Source organism: Stylophora pistillata, chromosome 10 (assembly GCF_964205215.1).
Source record: "Stylophora pistillata chromosome 10, jaStyPist1.2, whole genome shotgun sequence".
Lineage (NCBI taxonomy): Eukaryota > Metazoa > Cnidaria > Anthozoa > Scleractinia > Pocilloporidae > Stylophora > Stylophora pistillata.
Window position 1 is genome coordinate 29,553,998 of NC_142528.1, and position 18,585 is coordinate 29,572,582.

General features: G+C 39.7%; 2 protein-coding genes across 3 annotated transcripts; one reads left to right on the forward strand and one right to left on the reverse strand.

Moving 5' to 3' along the window:
- Nucleotides 1-248: 248 nt before the first annotated feature.
- On the reverse strand, nt 249-5,008 carry LOC111320830 (ferroptosis suppressor protein 1). Its single transcript, XM_022923530.2, has 7 exons — nt 4,800-5,008; nt 3,729-3,911; nt 2,921-3,156; nt 2,612-2,816; nt 2,070-2,219; nt 1,077-1,280; nt 249-605 (listed from the first exon to the last, which is right to left on the reverse strand). Exons 1-7 carry the CDS (start codon nt 4,897-4,899, stop codon nt 445-447), a joined length of 1,239 nt encoding a protein of 412 aa, XP_022779265.1. The 5' UTR covers nt 4,900-5,008; the 3' UTR covers nt 249-444.
- Nucleotides 5,009-11,369: 6,361 nt separating this feature from the next.
- LOC111320810 (uridylate-specific endoribonuclease C) lies at nt 11,370-16,885 on the forward strand. 2 transcript variants are annotated; one of them, XM_022923509.2, is made up of 6 exons: nt 11,370-11,530; nt 12,925-13,103; nt 14,044-14,204; nt 15,232-15,331; nt 15,732-15,856; nt 16,490-16,885. In XM_022923509.2, exons 1-6 carry the CDS (start codon nt 11,466-11,468, stop codon nt 16,709-16,711), a joined length of 852 nt encoding a protein of 283 aa, XP_022779244.2. In that variant the 5' UTR covers nt 11,370-11,465; the 3' UTR covers nt 16,712-16,885. The 2 variants fall into 2 exon arrangements, with proteins under 2 accessions (XP_022779244.2, XP_088592813.1); XM_088736687.1 differs by lacking the exon at nt 11,370-11,530 and adding an exon at nt 12,404-12,603.
- Nucleotides 16,886-18,585: the final 1,700 nt, after the last annotated feature.

The window sequence follows — 18,585 nt, forward strand, 5'->3', positions numbered from 1 at the left end:
TGATAAGTAACCCTCCTCCCCAGAGGGGAAGCAGTCTTTGACGGAGAGGTTAGTTGAGGAATATACACTATTCATTATTTGCCCCTGGATTGCACGGTGCGTGTTGTGCTTCTATTCACTTCTAGTCCATCCTTTTCAGCATCCATTAGGTACTCCATGGGCGTCTGAAGTGTCTGTGTATTAACTTATGATCTTTTGATTTCGATCGTGAATTACCTTGCGTTCAAAAATACATTTATACCACTGGGCTCATACATATATACTTTATTTTGTGTTGTAAGAAAAAATACAAGTGCGTTTTGTGAAAACCTTTATCTTCACTCATGAGACTGAAGAACACAAACAGAAAAATATCTTAGCAGTGAATAAGTACTGCAAGAGAAGGAACCGTGGAATGAGAGGTTATATCTTTAGAGTTTCAACGTAGCCATGAAAAAGGTAAATTTAATCTTCAGGCATCTTCTGCCCCATATTTTTCCACTGCATTGGAGTGAACACACTTTGACCTTTGATCTTTGAAGCGAACCAGTCTCCAAACACCCACCCCCTCCATACTTGAGCGGCACCCCCTGATCGTCCGCAGCACAACACCATGAAAACACTCTCTAGAATAAGAAGTGGATGATAGAAATTGTGAGTGAATGGTTCAACGGTCTGCATATGTTAGGGAATGGCGCCGAGGAAATGTGGATGCAAGGTTTTTCACCATGTGGTTATTATAACTTCGTAGTCGACTTTTTGTTGGCGAATTTTTTTAATGTTGATATTTTTAGAACTCAAAAGATGTTTTGAAACACATTACAGAGATGTCTGCAAATAAAGGCCTAAGCTCTGCCCCTTACAATGAGTATCACTCGATCAATTTTAAAACCGTTAACAGCGTATTTACATAATTTTGCAGAATGGTAGCAATCTATTTACCCAATATATCTTTAAGTTTCAAACCTTGCTTTAAAAGTACAATCCAAATTTTTTTTCTATTGATCATCGCTTAGTGATCTATTTAAAAAAAGTCTATAGGTAAATGCCAACTTTCCTTTCCCCGTGGCACGATAACGTCAGATGATAACACTTACTGTTAACATTGTAAGGCTTCATCGCTTTCCCCTCGTGTTTGAGTTTTAGGTTGTCAGCAATGTATTTTCCCTGTGTTTCAGCTCCATACGCCAGCTTGATCTCTGGAACATCGTTACAATCCCCGATTGCGTACACATCCGAAACATCTTTCACTTGTAGAAAGTCATCGACATTTAGACGACCAAGTCGATTCATTTTACCTCCTGTAATCAAAAGGCAAAGCATTATGACCTTTTCTTATTTATTGCGTTCAGTCCTCAGTATGTGTATCCATTTACGTTACAAGAGTTTTTTTGAGTCATGTGGTCTTATTGTCCAGTTAAATTTAGGCGTGTGTAGAACTTTTGTCAGGGATAGTCATTAGGGAGCTTTAGCAACGACGACGGCAACGGCAACGAAAACGTCGTGTCGAAATCTAACTTTTCGTTTTTATAACTCTTTCGAGATTATTCCGATGTGTTTCACTGGGAAAATGCTGGCGAACTATTCAGAGACTATATCACTACGAACGGCGTTAAAGTAAGGAAAAAGAAAGAAAAATTAACCGTCATCCGCACACGTTCTCGAGAAAACCTAAAATTTGGTTATTTCACGTTGTTGTTTTGCCGAGAACGGCAAAGAAATTTACCAAAATGTTAAAGCACGTGCAGGGCGATTGTTTTTGCTCATTAAGCCTGCTGTTTTCTGCCGTTCTCGTTGCCTTTGCCGCTCTCGTTGCTAAAGCTCCCTCTTGACTTTTCTACAGCCCGAGCGCAAATTATCAGATAGATATTCAAACGCGGAAACCGGAAGTCAATCTCTGCCAGAGACAAAGGCCCTTTTTTGGACTACGCTAACTCGGACGAACAGACTACAAGATCAACTGAGTTCGTGCTGTTCTGTTGAATTGGTCACACCGGTTAACCTCCTGGTCTGCCACTACATGCACATAAGCTCCTTGTTATAAGTCAGTTGTGGACGTCATTTCACCAAGATCAGGAACAATGACTAACCTAGACTTTTCCTGTAAGCTTCGGTGTTCACTTTTAGACCAGTGCACGGAATGACCAGGTCTACTTTCATTTGCCTTCCTTTATCGGTGACGAGCATGACGTTTTGATATCCCTTCCCTTTGACTTCGTCCATATTCATAACTCGTTCACCTGCGTGGCAAAGAAATTCATACGTTTGCTAGATCCAAGGAGAAGCATCCAACCCACTATTAAAGCACACCGATTGACGGATAGACTGTCAGCAAGCTAATCAGTCAGCCAGCAACCACACAGACGGACAGACTAACGGACAGAAAGACTAACTGACTGACAGGTTGTTCAGTAGACGGGCAGGCAGACAAACAGACGAGAGACAGACGGACAGGCAGGCAAAAAGACGCTAGACACAAGCTGAGAGGCAGAATGGCATTAACAGGCATCCCTAATATTCTTTTCATTTTTTATGTGTGTGTCTTATTATTTTCGTTTTTTTAATGTTTGTAAGATCGAAGAGAATTAACAAAACAATTATTATCAATAGTATAAATGTAGCGGAGACATACCAAGAACCATGGTGACTCCTAAACTTTCAAGCTTTGCCTTGATCGTGGACTGGAAGGTCTCGTTAACTTCTTCATTGACTAGATTTTCCCTGGGATGTATGAGATACACATCAGCCTTGTCTTTGTAGTCCTCCATGATATCTCCGGCTATTTCCACTCCAACAGCTCCTCCACCCACAACACCTATCTTCATGGCGTCTTTGACCTGAATCGAAACAAAGAATAGAAAGATTGAAGATTTTATAGTAATAAGGCATAAATCGGGCATTTCGCTTCAGCATAGCTTCGTTCTCTCACGTCAACACTTACTAGCTTGGTGTAATCCTCATATCGTTCAATGGCTTTGTCTTTGTTTGTATCCAAGGGAATTTTGGCGGGAAATGGGCCACCAGTGCCAGTTGCAAGTACAAGGTCATCATAAGCAATTTTCTCGCCAGTTTCCAGTGTTACCGTCTTCATGGATAAATCAATACTAACAACTTTTCCTTGCTTAAAGCTTTCGCCAAATGTTGGTCCGTAGGAAATGAAACACTTTTTGGCAAACCCTGTGTTGAAAAGGAAAGTTTTAAATCTGCATGTGATCTGTTCCAACTGAGTAACTCCAGCAAACGAAATCACTCATTTTAACAATTGTTTCCGAAATGACATGTGGAGGAAAATTATGAACTGTCACTGATGTTTCAATGAAACTGTTATGCCAAGTGTTCGTAGAGAATTGGTTTCATTGCTTTTCAAATCCTCACTTAATACTCACTTTTCCATTGTTTTGATCTCTGCTCATTTTCGCTGTATGTTATAAAAATATAAACAAAGTTATCCCCACAAAGTTAAGGACGGATGTACCGTCTATGTATATCAATCGTAGGTATTTAGTTCACAACCTTCGTTTAACGGGAACCACAAAAATCAAGCCAGTGAGGAAGGAAAAATCAAAAGAGGCAATGATTAACTTATACGATGAGTGAATGGCAATGGATTAGGAGAGGATCAAAACGGATTGCATAACTGGATATATGCATGCTCGAGTTTAATAAAGAGCTCCTCAGAGACCAGCAGTTATGCCAATTTTATATTGATCTTAGCAATTTGGAACTACGCTATGGCTAATTTGCATCACCTGACTCCACAGAGGATCTCTGAGCTCCCATATTATGATGGAAGGCGTCCCTGGCGTCAATTAATGTCACTTTACATTGATCTTTTAATTTTTTTGCTGCAGCAATTCCACCATATCCACCTCCCACCACAACCACATGTGTGTCTTTCAGACTTTTAACGTTTTCATCTCGAGCATGGACAGCTTTTGGATTTAAAATAAAAGATATATATCATTGACACGCAGATAGTGCTAATAAATTCAATCTATTAGGTCAAGATAATGATATGGTAAGTAAAATTGAATATTTGACACCGTAAAATTGTTAACAACGCCATACAATTCCAAAGAAGGATGCAGTCATGCACTTGTTGATAAAATAGCTATTAGCGAAACACAGTGGCTCAAAAATACAGTATTCTTATTAGAGAGCAGTTCGACTTTGCACTTACACTTCTGAATAATCCGTGCACGTGTTCATTTTATTTAGAAACAAACTCAATCAAAGATTTAGTGGTGGCAGTTTGTCGAACAAAGAAAGCCGAAAAACTTATGAGAATTTAGGTCATTCAATCGAGCTAGTTGTATTTGAAACTAAAGCTAGATGCAATCTGGAGATTAGGAAAAGAGTAAAAAAGTTTGCGTGACAGATACTAATATTAGAACAAGTTGTTCCTAACTCTTAAGTGTCAACCGAGTCACGCTAATTACAGGCTTTCGTCTTCTGAGTACAAACGATTAGCAACAATACCGATAAAACGAATGGAGAAACGATCAGATAAAATTATGCTACCATTGCAGTTAAAAATTTCATGCATGAGCTAAAGCAGGCATGCAAATAAAATGCTTTCGGCTCTGTACAATTGTTTGGTAAGGAAAACCAGCGCGTGAATAAGTAGATTATTTAGGCACATGCAAATGAACCACTTATGAACCTTCTGCAGTCCGTTTACCTTGGTTTGTTTTCGATCAGAAACGCTCATTTTATGTCTTACAAAGCTGTAGAACCATGATTAGCACGAAAGCAAAAACATTTGTGCTCGCAGAACAAACATAAGCGGTGAGAGCCAAAACACATTTCGTATGCATTACCTGTACCATAACAAGCGTGATATCCCAGCAATACTGCCGATCCAGCCGCAATACCAGCGCTTAAGAAAGGAGCTGCATTTCTTAGACGAGCTGCAAACATTCTTTACCGTAGAAAAGCTGAAGAAAGCGCACGATCAATACAGATTAACGCAAAGGCCGACAACAATAATGGCCCAACACGCCGATCGGAGCTTGTAAAACTACATAAATATTCAAGCTATATGCTACATGGGCGCTGACAAAATCAACAAATGTTCGTGGGCACATGTATCGTCCATTGGTGTTTGCATATTTGCAATCAACAGAAGAGAAATTTAGGTTCACAACAACTACATTATCTGAAAAGGTATCCATCTGTAATTTGGTTTATGCAACATGCGTAAGTTTCGGAAATATGAAGCCTTCTATGGCTCTAATAAATAATAGGGGTTAGTATCTAATACAGGAAACCGTGGTGCTGCGTCGGTGGGAGTAGTCTCCTTCGCAGCCGCTCGGGCCGGAGTCACGCAACGCTCCCCGTCCCCCACGTGGGGAAGGGGAGCGTTGCGTGACTCCGGCCCGAGCGGCTGCGAAGGAGACTATGGTGGGAGCGTCTCCTAGACATGGTATTGATCCTCTTCTAACAATCAAGGCACCATATAGTCAAGGTGATATTATGTACTTTGATGAAAATACTGGAAAACAATGTGTTGCTATGAGTTTGATTGCTCTAATTTGTAATAAGATAAAAGGAGTACATACTTGGTACAAATTTTGGAGATGGGTAATCAATTGTATTCAACTCTGTCATGATGTACAGGGCAGTTGTATTTAATGCAAACAGAATTACTGTCAATGATTGCTTTGTCTGAGAAAAATTACCAGCTTAAGTAAAGTGAAAGCTACACTGGTAATCTACATTATTGTGATTCAATAATTGAGGAATATCAGTACAGTATGTCAACAGAAAGGGCTTTTGAATCACTCATGTCACAAAATTACTCTTCATTTATACTGACAATAGAATGTAAACAGTGTCAGTATCTATTGTATTGACAATGGGAGTTATAAGATATTTGATTCTCATACAAGAGACGAATATGGTAGTAGCCATCCCTCAGGTACATGTGTACTATTAGAAGTACCATCTATTCAGGGCTTCGTACAGTATTTCCAGACTATAGACTCCCTCAATGACAATTATGAACTCAGAGGAGTGCAGATAAGTACATATGAAATAACTGCAGTGAACAGTTTGAGAGAAGAACACAACTTCTCTTGTAAACAATGCTCTGCTTTATGCAATGTGATACTCAGTAGCAAAGTCTTGTAGTTATTAGAATTCCATAATCCTATGTTGCATAGCTGACTGAGGAAATAAATTCTATTGTAACATGGGCATCAACAGGCATCTAAAAAGGGCAGATTTATACACGAGTCTTAATATGAGTGGGGTTGAGATATCAGTCCAAATTAAAGCTCATAGCTATGGGATGTTGTCCAGTGGTTTAAATGATACAAAAAAGAAGTTGGTAAACTTAATTTTCAACAACTACGGGGGAAATACAGGGTTTTTATTGTGGCTTACAAGTTACTGTTAGGTATTACTTGTATTTTTCAACAAACAGTCAGAGCAAAGTACATGTTCTCTTTATTGACCTATGAAGATACTTGTGAACCTGCAATACAACAAATTAAAATAAGTGGTATACCATCATTAGTACAAGCTATTTCTAACATTGTTACAAAGAAACTTAAAACAGGTATTTTTCATTACAAAATGCAATTTTTGTCTTGCACATCTAACATGTACCTTCATCAACTCAGACAAATGCAAAAGCACAGACGAAAATATAGTTCTGATAATTTGGAACCTGCTCCAAAAATAAAAAGACTGCAACAGAAAAATTCTAGAAACAAAATCAAATTCAAAGTTAGACAACAGCACAAGAGTGAGACAATCCCAACTATTGATATCTGTATTTATTTAATTAATTCAAGGAGAAAATCAGGGAAGGTCCTTATTAGGTATGTTGTATATACAATACAGTACAATAATTTATTGTCACTCCCCTGGTGGGGCTTTTCGGTGACAATGCAATTAAAAACCATATAAATATGCCTGTTTAAGAATTAATCATATAATAAATGTTATCACTACATACTATACAATATGCACATTTCATGCTAAAGTTATAGTAAATTAAAATATTAATAAGATACTAAGAACACTATCAGAACGTGGTATTTAAAAAGTCAGTAATCAATTTGTTTTTCAGATAAAGTTTACAATGTTTTCACGATGAACTATACTTCCTTGCTTTCAGACCATTACGATTACAATTTCATGATATATCTTTTCACACATGTATCAATTGGCATGTAGTTATCACCCTTGGGAAGGGGAGACTCCTTTAATAGAAAGGACTGGGGTGCACGTCGCATCTATTAGGGGTTAAAAAAGGTGGGTTTGGTAGTTCTTGGGCCGTCAAGCCTCAAAAGGTCCACAGCAACAACTTCTGTGATACCTTTTTAGGGTACTGCACCAAAAATATGTGACAGTGCGTTGTTGTAGAATTGGTGTCTCTCGGGGATGAAAAATAATTTTCTGCCACGCCCACAAACCAGGACGTTAGTACCTCTTAGTATTTCTTTTTAGAACCACTGTGCGCCATGAATGGTCAACACTCATAACAGCACGTATACCTGTAGCCCGACTTACGATCTTGGATCGTCCTGTTTGGTTTAATCAACTGAGTTGATAATGTTCTCTTGGGCGCAAACATTGAGGGATTACATGTGAAAGTTACATAATCATTTTTAATTTACTCCGCTGGGAACCTGTTTGGATTTGGCATTTTTAAAGCTTTGTTGTTTCTAGAGTTTTGTTATGGTAGGGATGAACTAGTGAGTTTCCGGCAGATATATTCCAAGTCCTCTTTGTGAATAACTCCTTTAACTGTTGCACATCTATGCATTTGATCACAAAAAGAAATTCCATTTACGGCTTTGGCCTATCTTGACGACTTCCTTATTATTTCCGATACTAAGGTCGAGTGTCAATAAGCGTACGAAGCACTGATTAAACTCTTAGGCGAACTCGGGTTTCACATTAACTGGGACAAAGCTGTCGGGCCTTGTCAGCGATTAACCTTTCTAGGCATTATTGAGATTGATACTGTGCGCAGGCAGCTCACGTTGCCCGAAGCAAGCTCTGCGAAGTGCGATTGTTACTTAGCGAAACAACGGCGAAGCGATCTATCACATAACGAGACTTGCAGTCTTTCGTTGGCAAGCTAAATTTGGACGCACGCGTTGTATTTGGCGCAAGGACATTCTTACGGCGCATGATTGACACTGTTAACCACATGCAGCGCCCATGTCATCATGTCCGAATTAACGCTCAACTGCGAGCAGATCTGGAATGGTGGACAGAATTTCTAGGCGTTTTTAATGGCAAAACCTTTTTCGTAGATTCGGAGCCGATTGCCACCGAAGAATTCTCTACTGACGCCTGTCGGATTGGCGGAGGAGGCTTCTTTCAAGGTGATTGGTTCTACGTTAATTGGGCCACTAACTATCCTAGTCTGGCGAACGTGCATATCAACTTGCAAGAAACGTTCACAGTTCTTCTAGCTCTTGAGTGCTGGAAGGATCAACTGCGCGATAAGGGGGTCATTGTGCGAACTGATTACACAACAACGCTAAGCGCGATAAATAAGGGCACTTCTCTGGCTGCGCGAACTTTTCTGGCTCTCAGCGACATACAATTTTCGCGTCACTTCACGGTATATCCCCACAGTAGCTAACACTTTGGCCGATGCTATTTCTCGTCTCCATAATCCTGCGCATTGTGAACTCCTTGTGGAGAAACTCATTTCCCTCCCCTCGAACAACGTGCCTTGTGTCACGCCCCATCTGTCACGTAACGCCTTTGTGCATTGCCTATACCGGTGCAGTCCATACTCAAGAACAGCAACTTGATGCCGAGCTGAGGAAGTACCGCGGACAGGCTTTCGCGCAGTCCACCTCAGCTACTTACAAATCACAACTACGAGCCTATTTTCGGTTTTACCTTTACTTTGGTTACAGACCAGTGCCATGCTCTTCTCATAATTTATTACGCTATGTGGTCTTATTAGCACGGACTCTCGCCGCCTCTAGCATCGCAGGTTCTTTGAATTTTGTGCGCATCTTGCACCTACAATGTGGATTTCCAAACCCCCTACAAGACCCGCTGTTTAAATTTCAGAAAGACCTCCTCATGCGGGGTCTCAAGCGTCTCCATGGCAACGTTGTTCGGTAAAAGCTCCCTATCACCCCAGACATTTTACATAAACTCCACGGAGAGCTTTTCCTCACTAATTCGTTCGATACGACATTCTGGGCCGCGTGCATCATCACCTTTTTCTCTTTCTTTCGCAAGTCTAATCTCCTCATCCCGTCGGCGAGCTCATTTGACCCCCTAAAACACTTGTGCATGTGCGATATTCGCGTTTACAACTGGGGCCTGCTGCTCTTAGTGCGCTGGTCGAAAACAATCCAGTATAGTAATAGCACCCTGTTGGTACCTGTTCCGAGGATAGAACACTCTAAACTCTGTCCGCATAAAGCAATTGTAAATGCCTTTAGATTGGTAGGTGCAGATGACTCTGCTTTGCTCCGAGAGGGCCCTGCTTTTGTATACATCCGGGGGCCATGTTAAACCGTTAACTTATACTACATTTACTACAAAACTCAGAAAGTTTCTAGAGCAATGCTGATTTGACGGAACCCTGTACTCTGGCTACTGTTTTCGTCGCGGAGGAGCCACCTTTGCGCTGCACTGCGGGCACTATATTAAGCTTCAAGGAGATTGGCCTACGAACGTTACCTCGATACTTCTCTGCAGTACAAGTTTATGGCCGTCAACTTGATGAGCAAGTCTATCCCTCACTGAATTTCTCACCGACTCTTTTGGGGGTTTTTGGGGAGCACCGCGTATGGTCTTACGCAATAAAGACCCAGTTACCCCCAATTCGTTTGGTGTGTATTTAGTGAGGGATAGACTTGTTTATCACAATTTAATACCGCAGCGGAAATTCTACGCCACGCTCGGCGGGTGTAAGCGAGCAGTTTCCATATTTGTTAACATTCTCTTTTCGATCAGCGAGCGATCAACGTTGTTTGTACTTAGTGCAGTCTGTAAAATTTTTTTTCTTCTATTTACCTCCCTGTCATGGGGAGCATCGTGTATGGTGTTAGGCAATAAAGACCCAGTCACCCCCAATTGATTTGGTGTGTATTCAAAGTGCCACTACGACGAAAATTTTTGTCTCTGGTTTTTGACATTTTTTAGCGCGAATCAAGTTAATATGGTTAGAATTGTACTATGCGATAGTTTTTAGGTCGATGGAAGCGAAATACGCCTTGATATAGCTGGCCGAAATTCACGAAAAACCCGTCCGCCATTACTCAGCTCGCAACCGAGAGCCAGCGACTGAACTGAAAAGCGGTTTTACACATGAGTTGGCCTGTGACGTCATATGCGCACTTTCGCATCATGCTTCGTGTGTTGTAAGAGATTCCACAGTGGAAATTCTAGGCGTTTTATAAGATGTATTCTTCCTCGAATTCTTCTTCCAAATGGCATACAAATTTAGCCACGTTTTTTAGGTCGAGCTGCGCATATGACGTCACTTCCGAAGGGCTCCAACTAGTGCCAACTCTTTTTGCCACACTCGGCCATTTTTGAATTGAGTAATGGCGGGCGACCAAAAACGAAAAACAAGATTGAAATAATCATACTTCCCGTGAGAATTTTTCGATTAAACTTGGCAGGGTAAGTGTTTCTTACTTCTAGTTTCCAGAAGTGAAAAGAAAAGGCAATATGAAATTTTGATCATAGTGGCACTTTAATTTTATCAGTTCTAGCAATGTCAATAGCTTTTTCGAGGGTAAGGAGTCTGAACCTCTCTGAATAAGTCTTTCTCTTGTTTTGGTAGCACTGCATCCAGTGACGACTTTATCTCCAACCATTTCATCGGAGTCGACATATAACAATCTTTTACAAATAACTTCAAATCAGTGAGAAATTGCTTGAATGATCACATGACTGACCCCCTTGCTGAACTTTCTGGTGGAGCTTGTACCAACTTGTACCAATTGTGCTTTTGACATTTCATCAGTTCTAGCAATGTCCATAGCTTTTTCAGAGTAAGATCTGAACCTTTCTGAATCAGTCTTTCTCTATCTTTTTTTATCTCGAACCACTTCATTTGGGTCGGCATAAGCACAATCCTTTATAAGTAACTTCAAATCGGTGAGAAATTGCTTACAGCTCGCCCAATCCATCTTTGGAGTACTGCTAGCTGATAAGTTTCCTTCCATTCTCTTCGCTTTCTTCGCTTTTCGAAGCTCGATTGCTTTCCCAGAGGCGTAGTTTTAACTTTCCACTTCTAACGCCGGCCATGTTAGGTACTACCTTCACACGACATTAATTTTTTCTTACTCCTCAGCCCTATCGAATGTGACAACATTACGACACGCGTATCACCATATGATGCATACATGGCTCTTTCAACCAATCAAAAAACAGCAAGCAAGTCGTTTACCTCCAAATCGGTCGACATTGTACCAGTGGCTAAACCGTGCCGTAAAATTCAAGCTGGTGACAGAAGAAGGCTAGAACACGCCCAGATAGTTTCCATGAAAATGTCCGTGAAAACACAAACCATTTGGTTGCTGTTTTTTATTTCATCGATTCAAGCACGGTATGTAACAAATTTCCTTACGTCTGTCGTAAAACGGTCAATATTTTAGGTTATTTATTTTGCACTCATTTCTTTCAGCAATTTCATTTTATCGGAACATCCGAATGATTATTTTAATCCAGTACTTGTTTCAAATACACATGTTACCAACCTGTTTTGAAAAGATTAAAAAACCAAAACATTTTCTGATGACGTTGATTGAAAAAATTTGTTTTGAGATGAAGTTAGTCGTACTGAGCAGGGCTGCTTCTTTCATTAACAAAATATGGCAACACGTTTAGGTATTTGCCACCAGTACTAGTAAAGACTAAAAAGGAAATTAATGAACCTTTGCAGGTTCCAGTAAAAATCTATTAACCCAACAGATAAAGAATCATCTAACTCGTTTATATATTGGTAAATACTAGGTGAATGAGCGGGCTACATTTAGGTGTCGCCCGCTCTCTGATATACTATTACGTGAAAACGAAAACGAAAAGTGCCACGAATTGTTGCTCCACGGATGTGTGGTCCGGAGCAAGGACACGAACAAAGATATTTGTCAAATTAACAGAGACCCAATGGCCGATCCATCTGCTTTTTAAAACAGTCTCATTTTGCTTCTCATTTAAATACAAGAGCGTTAATAACAAGCCTGGGATAATTTGTACCAATTACTAACTTGGCCGATCAAACCTAAGAAGCAAGGTGTTGACAAAGAAAGCACCAGAAGAGAAATATGTATCTACTTTGCCTCCGTTCAAAATGTTTCCATTTAGGTTTTTTTTCGGACTTAGTTACCTGACACACCCGTCGCCCCAGGGCTTTATACGCTCATTGTAAATTCATGTTAGAGGAAGAAAGCGGTAGTAGAATAGACAAGGTTAAAAAGAAGAGAAGGAGGGAAGAGACACAAATCAGAGATGTCATCTGAGAACTGACTGACGCAAGTTCTAAGAAGCCACCTTTATTGCCACGAGCTAAAGCGGGGAATGAAGATGTAGAGCTCAGCTGACTTGATTTAAGATCAGAATAAAAGACCATACTTGACAAAGTTTTTGCATCGCTATTACACGACAACAATTTTCCTCTTGGTAAGAGAGCAAAGGTGCAAATTTAAAAAGGCTGAGTAAAGTGAAATTCGTCCGCTAAAATTAATGTTGTGATACAATTATACACCATATAAATGTACTTTCTCTTACGACTTCGCAGGATGTATGCCAAATCGAAAAGTACCTTTCGAATTATAGAGAAACTCTTAATAATATTTTGAATTTACCTTAACCCAAGTTCTCAAGATACTACGGCACTGTACGCTTATACCCTATAATGTGCTGTACTATGTCATGGATGTCTTTTTTTGTTTTCTTTTTTCCTGTTCTATCTGTTTGACTGTTTGATGTTCCTCATCAAAGTGGAATAAGAATTCGCCGTGATTTGGGTGGAGTTTGCAAAGACATGTGGACAGCAGCTGGTAATAACATGGTTGTTGGGACGGATCTGGTTGTAGACACTTCCAATTCTGCACAATTGTTTAATCTAAAGCCTTCGGGTAACGCCAAGCTGGGTCATCCTGTTTACAAAAAGTTCAAAGGTAAGGTTGATTACAGTCTGTGCTAAAGTGTATTTAATCGAGAGAAGGTCAGTATTACGGCCCTAGTCTCTTTGAAAAGGTTCTCTTTCCATGGCAATCTTTTCCTAACTATATTTAGAGAAGAGGTATTTTATGTCCCAGAGGGAAATGATAAATTACGTTCTCCGTAAGTTCTTTAAATTTTCAAGTGGAGAATAAATAGCTAGAGAAACTGTACTAAAAATTCATGACAGAAGATTATATAATTATTATATCTAGGTCATCTAAGACCTCTAAGAACAACGGGAGATATCTAAAAGATCCAAATTCAAATTTAAGATAAAAAACGATGTCTCTGATCTGGGATATCTGCAGAGCACCACTCTTAGTTTTAAACATAAGAAGCCTTGATTTTGGACAAGCCAATTTAGGAAGCTCTTCAGTGTGTAACTTGCGGAAAATCTTTCCGACCTTTTTTTCTTTTGAATTTTCAACTTCTGGCCTGGCCGAGTGGCCTGAAGTATAATAAGCTCTATTTCAGATCTAACATAGCCGGCATAGTTGTAGACTTGAATACTCGAATAAGGTTTTAATTACGAAGATCTGGTTTGACTGTACAAAAAAGGAAACAAACATAAACAAAACGAAGTGAAACGAAAGTACTACAGTGACAACATACTTCCAAGATTTGTGGACTCGCAGGAAACGTAAAGAAAACATTCATGAGAAAAAATAAACAAACATTTAGGAACGAACTTTGACTACTAGAGGTCCGAGCACATGGTCCATACCATAATATCAACAATACATGACGTAGATTACCAGTCCCGCGCGGACTGAACACGGGAAACGTTTTGTAACTTACAATAGTTTCTATGAGCAGTTAAATTCAATATTTGTGATCACGTTTAGAAAACGAGACTACAGCGCTCTCTCATAATTTATCCATGTCTTTGGAAAGCCCTTCTAGACAACTACATTGCAGACGAGGACATACCAGAGAAGAACGATGCCCAAAAAGTGGCTGAGGAGGATGACTTTATAAACACTATCGCTGTTTCTAATGGGCCTATGGATATCGCTTTCAAGTACCTAAAAACAAGCGGAAAAACCACTGCTGCTGTAAGTTATTAAATCGTTCTCTGTGTCGACTAAGTAATTTTCTTCTGATTGTGAGTACTGGACAGGAATTGCTTTTGATTTTCTTTGTATCACTATAATTCATTCCGTGCTTGGTTAACCCACACATTGTAGAGCACTGGACCGCCGTGCGGAAGGTGGAAGGTTCAAGCCCCAGACCGGAAACACTCAGGGCCTAACGATGATTTAGGATAATGTGTTACCTTACTTGCTATGCCAAATCCGCAAATGATTATTCCTTCTAGTCTCCCCGGACAAGGACGATAAACCTTTGGCCCCATCTCTTGCATCTTCTCTGTGCTGGCAATACGTTAAAGACCCAGTGCACTTCTTGTAGCTCGGTGATCTTACTTTGTCATTGTTTATAGAGGCCTCCATTTAAGCCAGCTTTGAGCTTAACCGGGCCAGTCTGTCTTATAATCGCGAATACATACGTACGTACATACAATTGGCCTCCAAAAGTGACGTGCACCACTCCCTGAGCTAATCGTACACAAATCTGAAAAACCACTCCCTACTCAGTCACTCGTGTTGTCTTGTGTTCCCGGAAGGTAATTTCAGTTTTTTTTTTACCTTAACTTCTCAGTGTTTTAATGGGATTTAGTTCTTGATTAGGATTGGTCATTGTGATTATTTGGTTACTACTCAATCGGAATGCACTTTCGGGGAGCACCTTACTTTGTCCACATCGTTCTTTAATTTAGAACTTATTTTGACGTTTAGTACGTTTCACACAACTGAAGGTTAGTTGCATAGATAGTAAAAAAAAAGACGGTGAATTTGAGCTCGGTAGCGAAATAGCGAAAGATGCTTTTTCGTCTTTTCAAGAGAGTAGTACAATGCAAAAACTAAGATTCCCATGAAGAATCGAGCCAAAACCTTCAAGACAGAGATTCATTTCCCCTAGGGTCGATGCCCTAGGAACTCGGAAGTTTCTCCGTGTCCTTCGCTCGTGACAAGCACAAAAAAAAACCTCTTCTAAACATCAGTTATTTCCGTGTTTCACAAGGACTTAAACGCGTTCAAGCCTATACTAAAGACCATGTGGTTCAAAAAGTACCCAAAAGGAGGAAAAGGAGCATACTCTGGATTTGAACACACATTTGTTGGTAACAAAAAAGAAAAATTTACTGTAATATCAAATGCACATATTACTGCTTAAGAGTAGGTTTGCCATAGCTGAATTTCTTGGGGATATCCAATCGCTTTTTCAAAAGATGTTACTTTTTAGCGTTCGCCTTAAACCCGTCAATTGATAAGGTTTAATGTATATATATATATATTATCAAGCGTAGGAGACCGTAGTTAAATGCTATTAGTGGGATATGGTCAAAATATACATTTTTTTTTTATTTTCCGGAGGGTACTTAACATCAGCTCAGTTTCGGTTAGTAAGACCAATTTTTTTTTCTTTTTTTGTGAGCAAGTTTTGATGGTTGAATAGTGTTTTCACAGGGAGGAAATGAAACCCGGCATCTAAGCCATCCTGCTATTTTTCATACTTGATAGGTGAACTTGCCAAAAAAAAAGTTGTCAAGGGTCTTCACAACTGGTACCAATTCCATCTAGAACAACAAGCGAAAAGACTGGCTTACACTCCTCCACCTAAGAATGCCGTTGATTTGAACAAGAAGGTAACGTCTGATTGCTTCAAAATAAAGAATAAATGGCCGAACTTGACATCCAATTTGATATGTTTCCACATGTAAACTGAGGAGATTCGTTTCAATAATGTAACCCTTGATCCGAACAATATTTGTTGGCGAGCAGAAATATTAAAAAGAAAAACAGCAAGGGAAAAAAGGATATGTTAGGCAAGAGAAAAACAAACTATAGTGTTTATTTGTTTCAATGTGATGAAAAGAGAAGCTATTTAAATTGCCTACAATTTAACTGGCGCATGAAATGACCTCAAACTGGTTCATATGATTGAGAGAGAATATTTCAGTTTTCCCTGATTCTGATTTCTCTAAGTACCCTGAATTTATCTTAATATCGAAATGATAACTGGTGACATTAGGTGATATAAAATGATTTGAGTTTATCATTATGATTAATAAAAGGGGAGGCAGAGCATTTCTAAAACGGCATCGTAGAAAATTAACAGGTCTGCGTTCGTAACTGAATTCATCTCCACATTAATTTGAAAATGAAACTGCGATAGCGCCTTAACGAAATTTTAACCATCATTCATCTACACTCGTCATCCACTTTTTCTTGACCCCACGCTTCCCAAATACTGATATTGATTCATCATCCTATCGCAGCCCCCGCTCATCAATGCGGCATTCACGTGGAAGGGATCTAGCAAACCTGGCAGCAGTTTCTTCATCGGAACCAGCCCCGCATTTGAGATGGCCTTGTACACCGCATGTTTCTTTGGAGAGCCTGGCGACTGCACGTGCAAGATAGACAGTCATCTGCTCCAGATAAAGACCATCAATTTCAACAACGCAGGAATGGTTCTCACTTCATATCCCATAGCATAGATGCTTCTTACATGCTTATCCATGTATTTCTTGTTATTATATTTGCTATTTTAAGGGAGGATCTATATTGCTGATATTTATTTCCTTTCGTTTACCCAAATATAACTTTTTGGTAATATCGCCATGTTATTAATAAATAATAAATTACAGAGAAGAAAATTGTGGTGTTAAAAAGCCTCTTAAAGTTCTTTTAGACCTATTCCTCAGCCACCCTACATTGCAAGCCGCGCGTGGAGGTAACATGGTAATGTCTTCAGCCGAGGAGAGTCTTAGTAGCCTACTCACAGGCTGCCGGATGAGTATAGGTGCAGCAAGGTGGATCAGGAAAGCCACAATTGAAAATTCGGGCTTATTTCTCCTAGCTTGTTTAATGGAGTTATATCCTACCGGATGGCTCATGATCATGAAATTCAAGCTTTAATTAATTATGAATCCTTCCCATTTTGGTCTCTTCATTTGGAGGGAACCATGGTCGTGAACTTTTCTCGTAAATCTCGACCATCCCCGTTTGAATCTCCTCCTAAGGCAACCCTAGTATCAAAGTTTACCATCTTTCATATCAACAACGCTTAAAACTAGCGTGAGACGGAGGGTTACAATGTGAAACTTTGACATAAATGTGAATTCTGATCATGACCTCACCTGCCCAACCCAGATTTAAAATCCTCCCTCGCCAAGAAAGGTAATGCATTGTAATCCACTTGTCAAGGTGACGAGAAAACAATTCCAGGAAAAAAGTTTTTTGCACCAAGCTGACAGAACTCAGCTAGTAAGTTCTGAAAGTGTTTTGTGATGCAGTCCTATCAACCAATCAGAAAACAGTAAGCAATTCGTTTACCTTAAAATCAGTTGATATCTTGCCAGTTGCCAAACCGTGGCCTAGGTTCAAAGCGGCGCCGAAGGAAGCCTAAAATCGCCTCAACAGACTTCCCATGAACATGTCCGTGAAAACATAAATCTTTTGGTTTCTATTTTTCATATCATCAATTAAAGCACGGTATGTAACAGAATTCAAAAGTGTAATGAACGCTAAATTTAAGCCTTTGTTTTAAGTGATTAGCCTCTACTCTTCTGATTCCCCAATTCGTTGTTTAACAATACGTCACTAGCCCTTACACGTGGACGGTAGAGTTTAAGTTCATCATGCACAGTATGTGTCAAGTAAATTTAAGCTTAAGCTACCCTTTGCTATTTAGAGTGCAATCGGGAACCGATGTGCGAGTATAAACCATTTTCGTTTGTTTTAGTGTTAAACCGTATAGTTACACTTCCCTAGCTTAGATTTTTACCTAGCGATTTCCTACAAGAATATCTGGTAATTTTATGTAAGTTGTTTTCTTGCTCGTTTGTTCCCTAATCGCTTGCAATTGCGTTCTTACAAACACGTTTTATAGCACCGTGCAATTTTATTTCCTTCAAGATCTTAGCGTTTATCGTAACTGGGAGTGTTAGCAGCCCGTGATCTCGGGCACTGTTCAATCAGTAAAGCATCTCCTCACACACCGCGACACGTTGTCTCGCAAGTGACCTTCGCCTTCAGCAATCGCCGTGAATCTGGCGTTACAAAAAGGTTTGCCGTAAATCGGCTAGTATTTCTATTTATCTTGTACTCAATTCTATCAGCCATTTCAAATTATCTAAACATCCATATCACAGGCTATGAAGTTTACTCAGCGACGGAAGGGATTCTTAAATCTAGTCAATGTAAACAAGAGTTAATGTTTATTTATATTAATGATAATCATTATGGGTCAATTGTAACTTTTAAGTATCGCAGGAGGTTCCCATATTAATCAAAACCTATGCCAGTGTACATCTGTTAATTAACAAAAGAAAAAGGTGTTCTCGGAGGGAGTGATCATTGTCTTGATTCT

Bases quoted from the DNA above. Each gene is read 5' to 3' on its own strand.
- LOC111320830 (XM_022923530.2), bottom strand. From the start codon at position 4,899: ATGTTTGCAGCTCGTCTAAGAAATGCAGCTCCTTTCTTAAGCGCTGGT. The intron at 2,220-2,611 runs GTATGTCTCCGC...TTTGCCACGCAG, and splicing joins AGGAGTCACCATGGTTCTTG to GTGAACGAGTTATGAATATG. The intron at 606-1,076 runs GTAAGTGTTATC...TTCTTATTCTAG, and splicing joins GAAGCCTTACAATGTTAACA to AGAGTGTTTTCATGGTGTTG.
- LOC111320810 (XM_022923509.2), top strand. From the start codon at position 11,466: ATGAAAATGTCCGTGAAAACACAAACCATTTGGTTGCTGTTTTTTATT. The intron at 11,531-12,924 runs GTATGTAACAAA...TCCTCATCAAAG, and splicing joins ATTTCATCGATTCAAGCACG to TGGAATAAGAATTCGCCGTG. The intron at 13,104-14,043 runs GTAAGGTTGATT...GTCTTTGGAAAG, and splicing joins TGTTTACAAAAAGTTCAAAG to CCCTTCTAGACAACTACATT.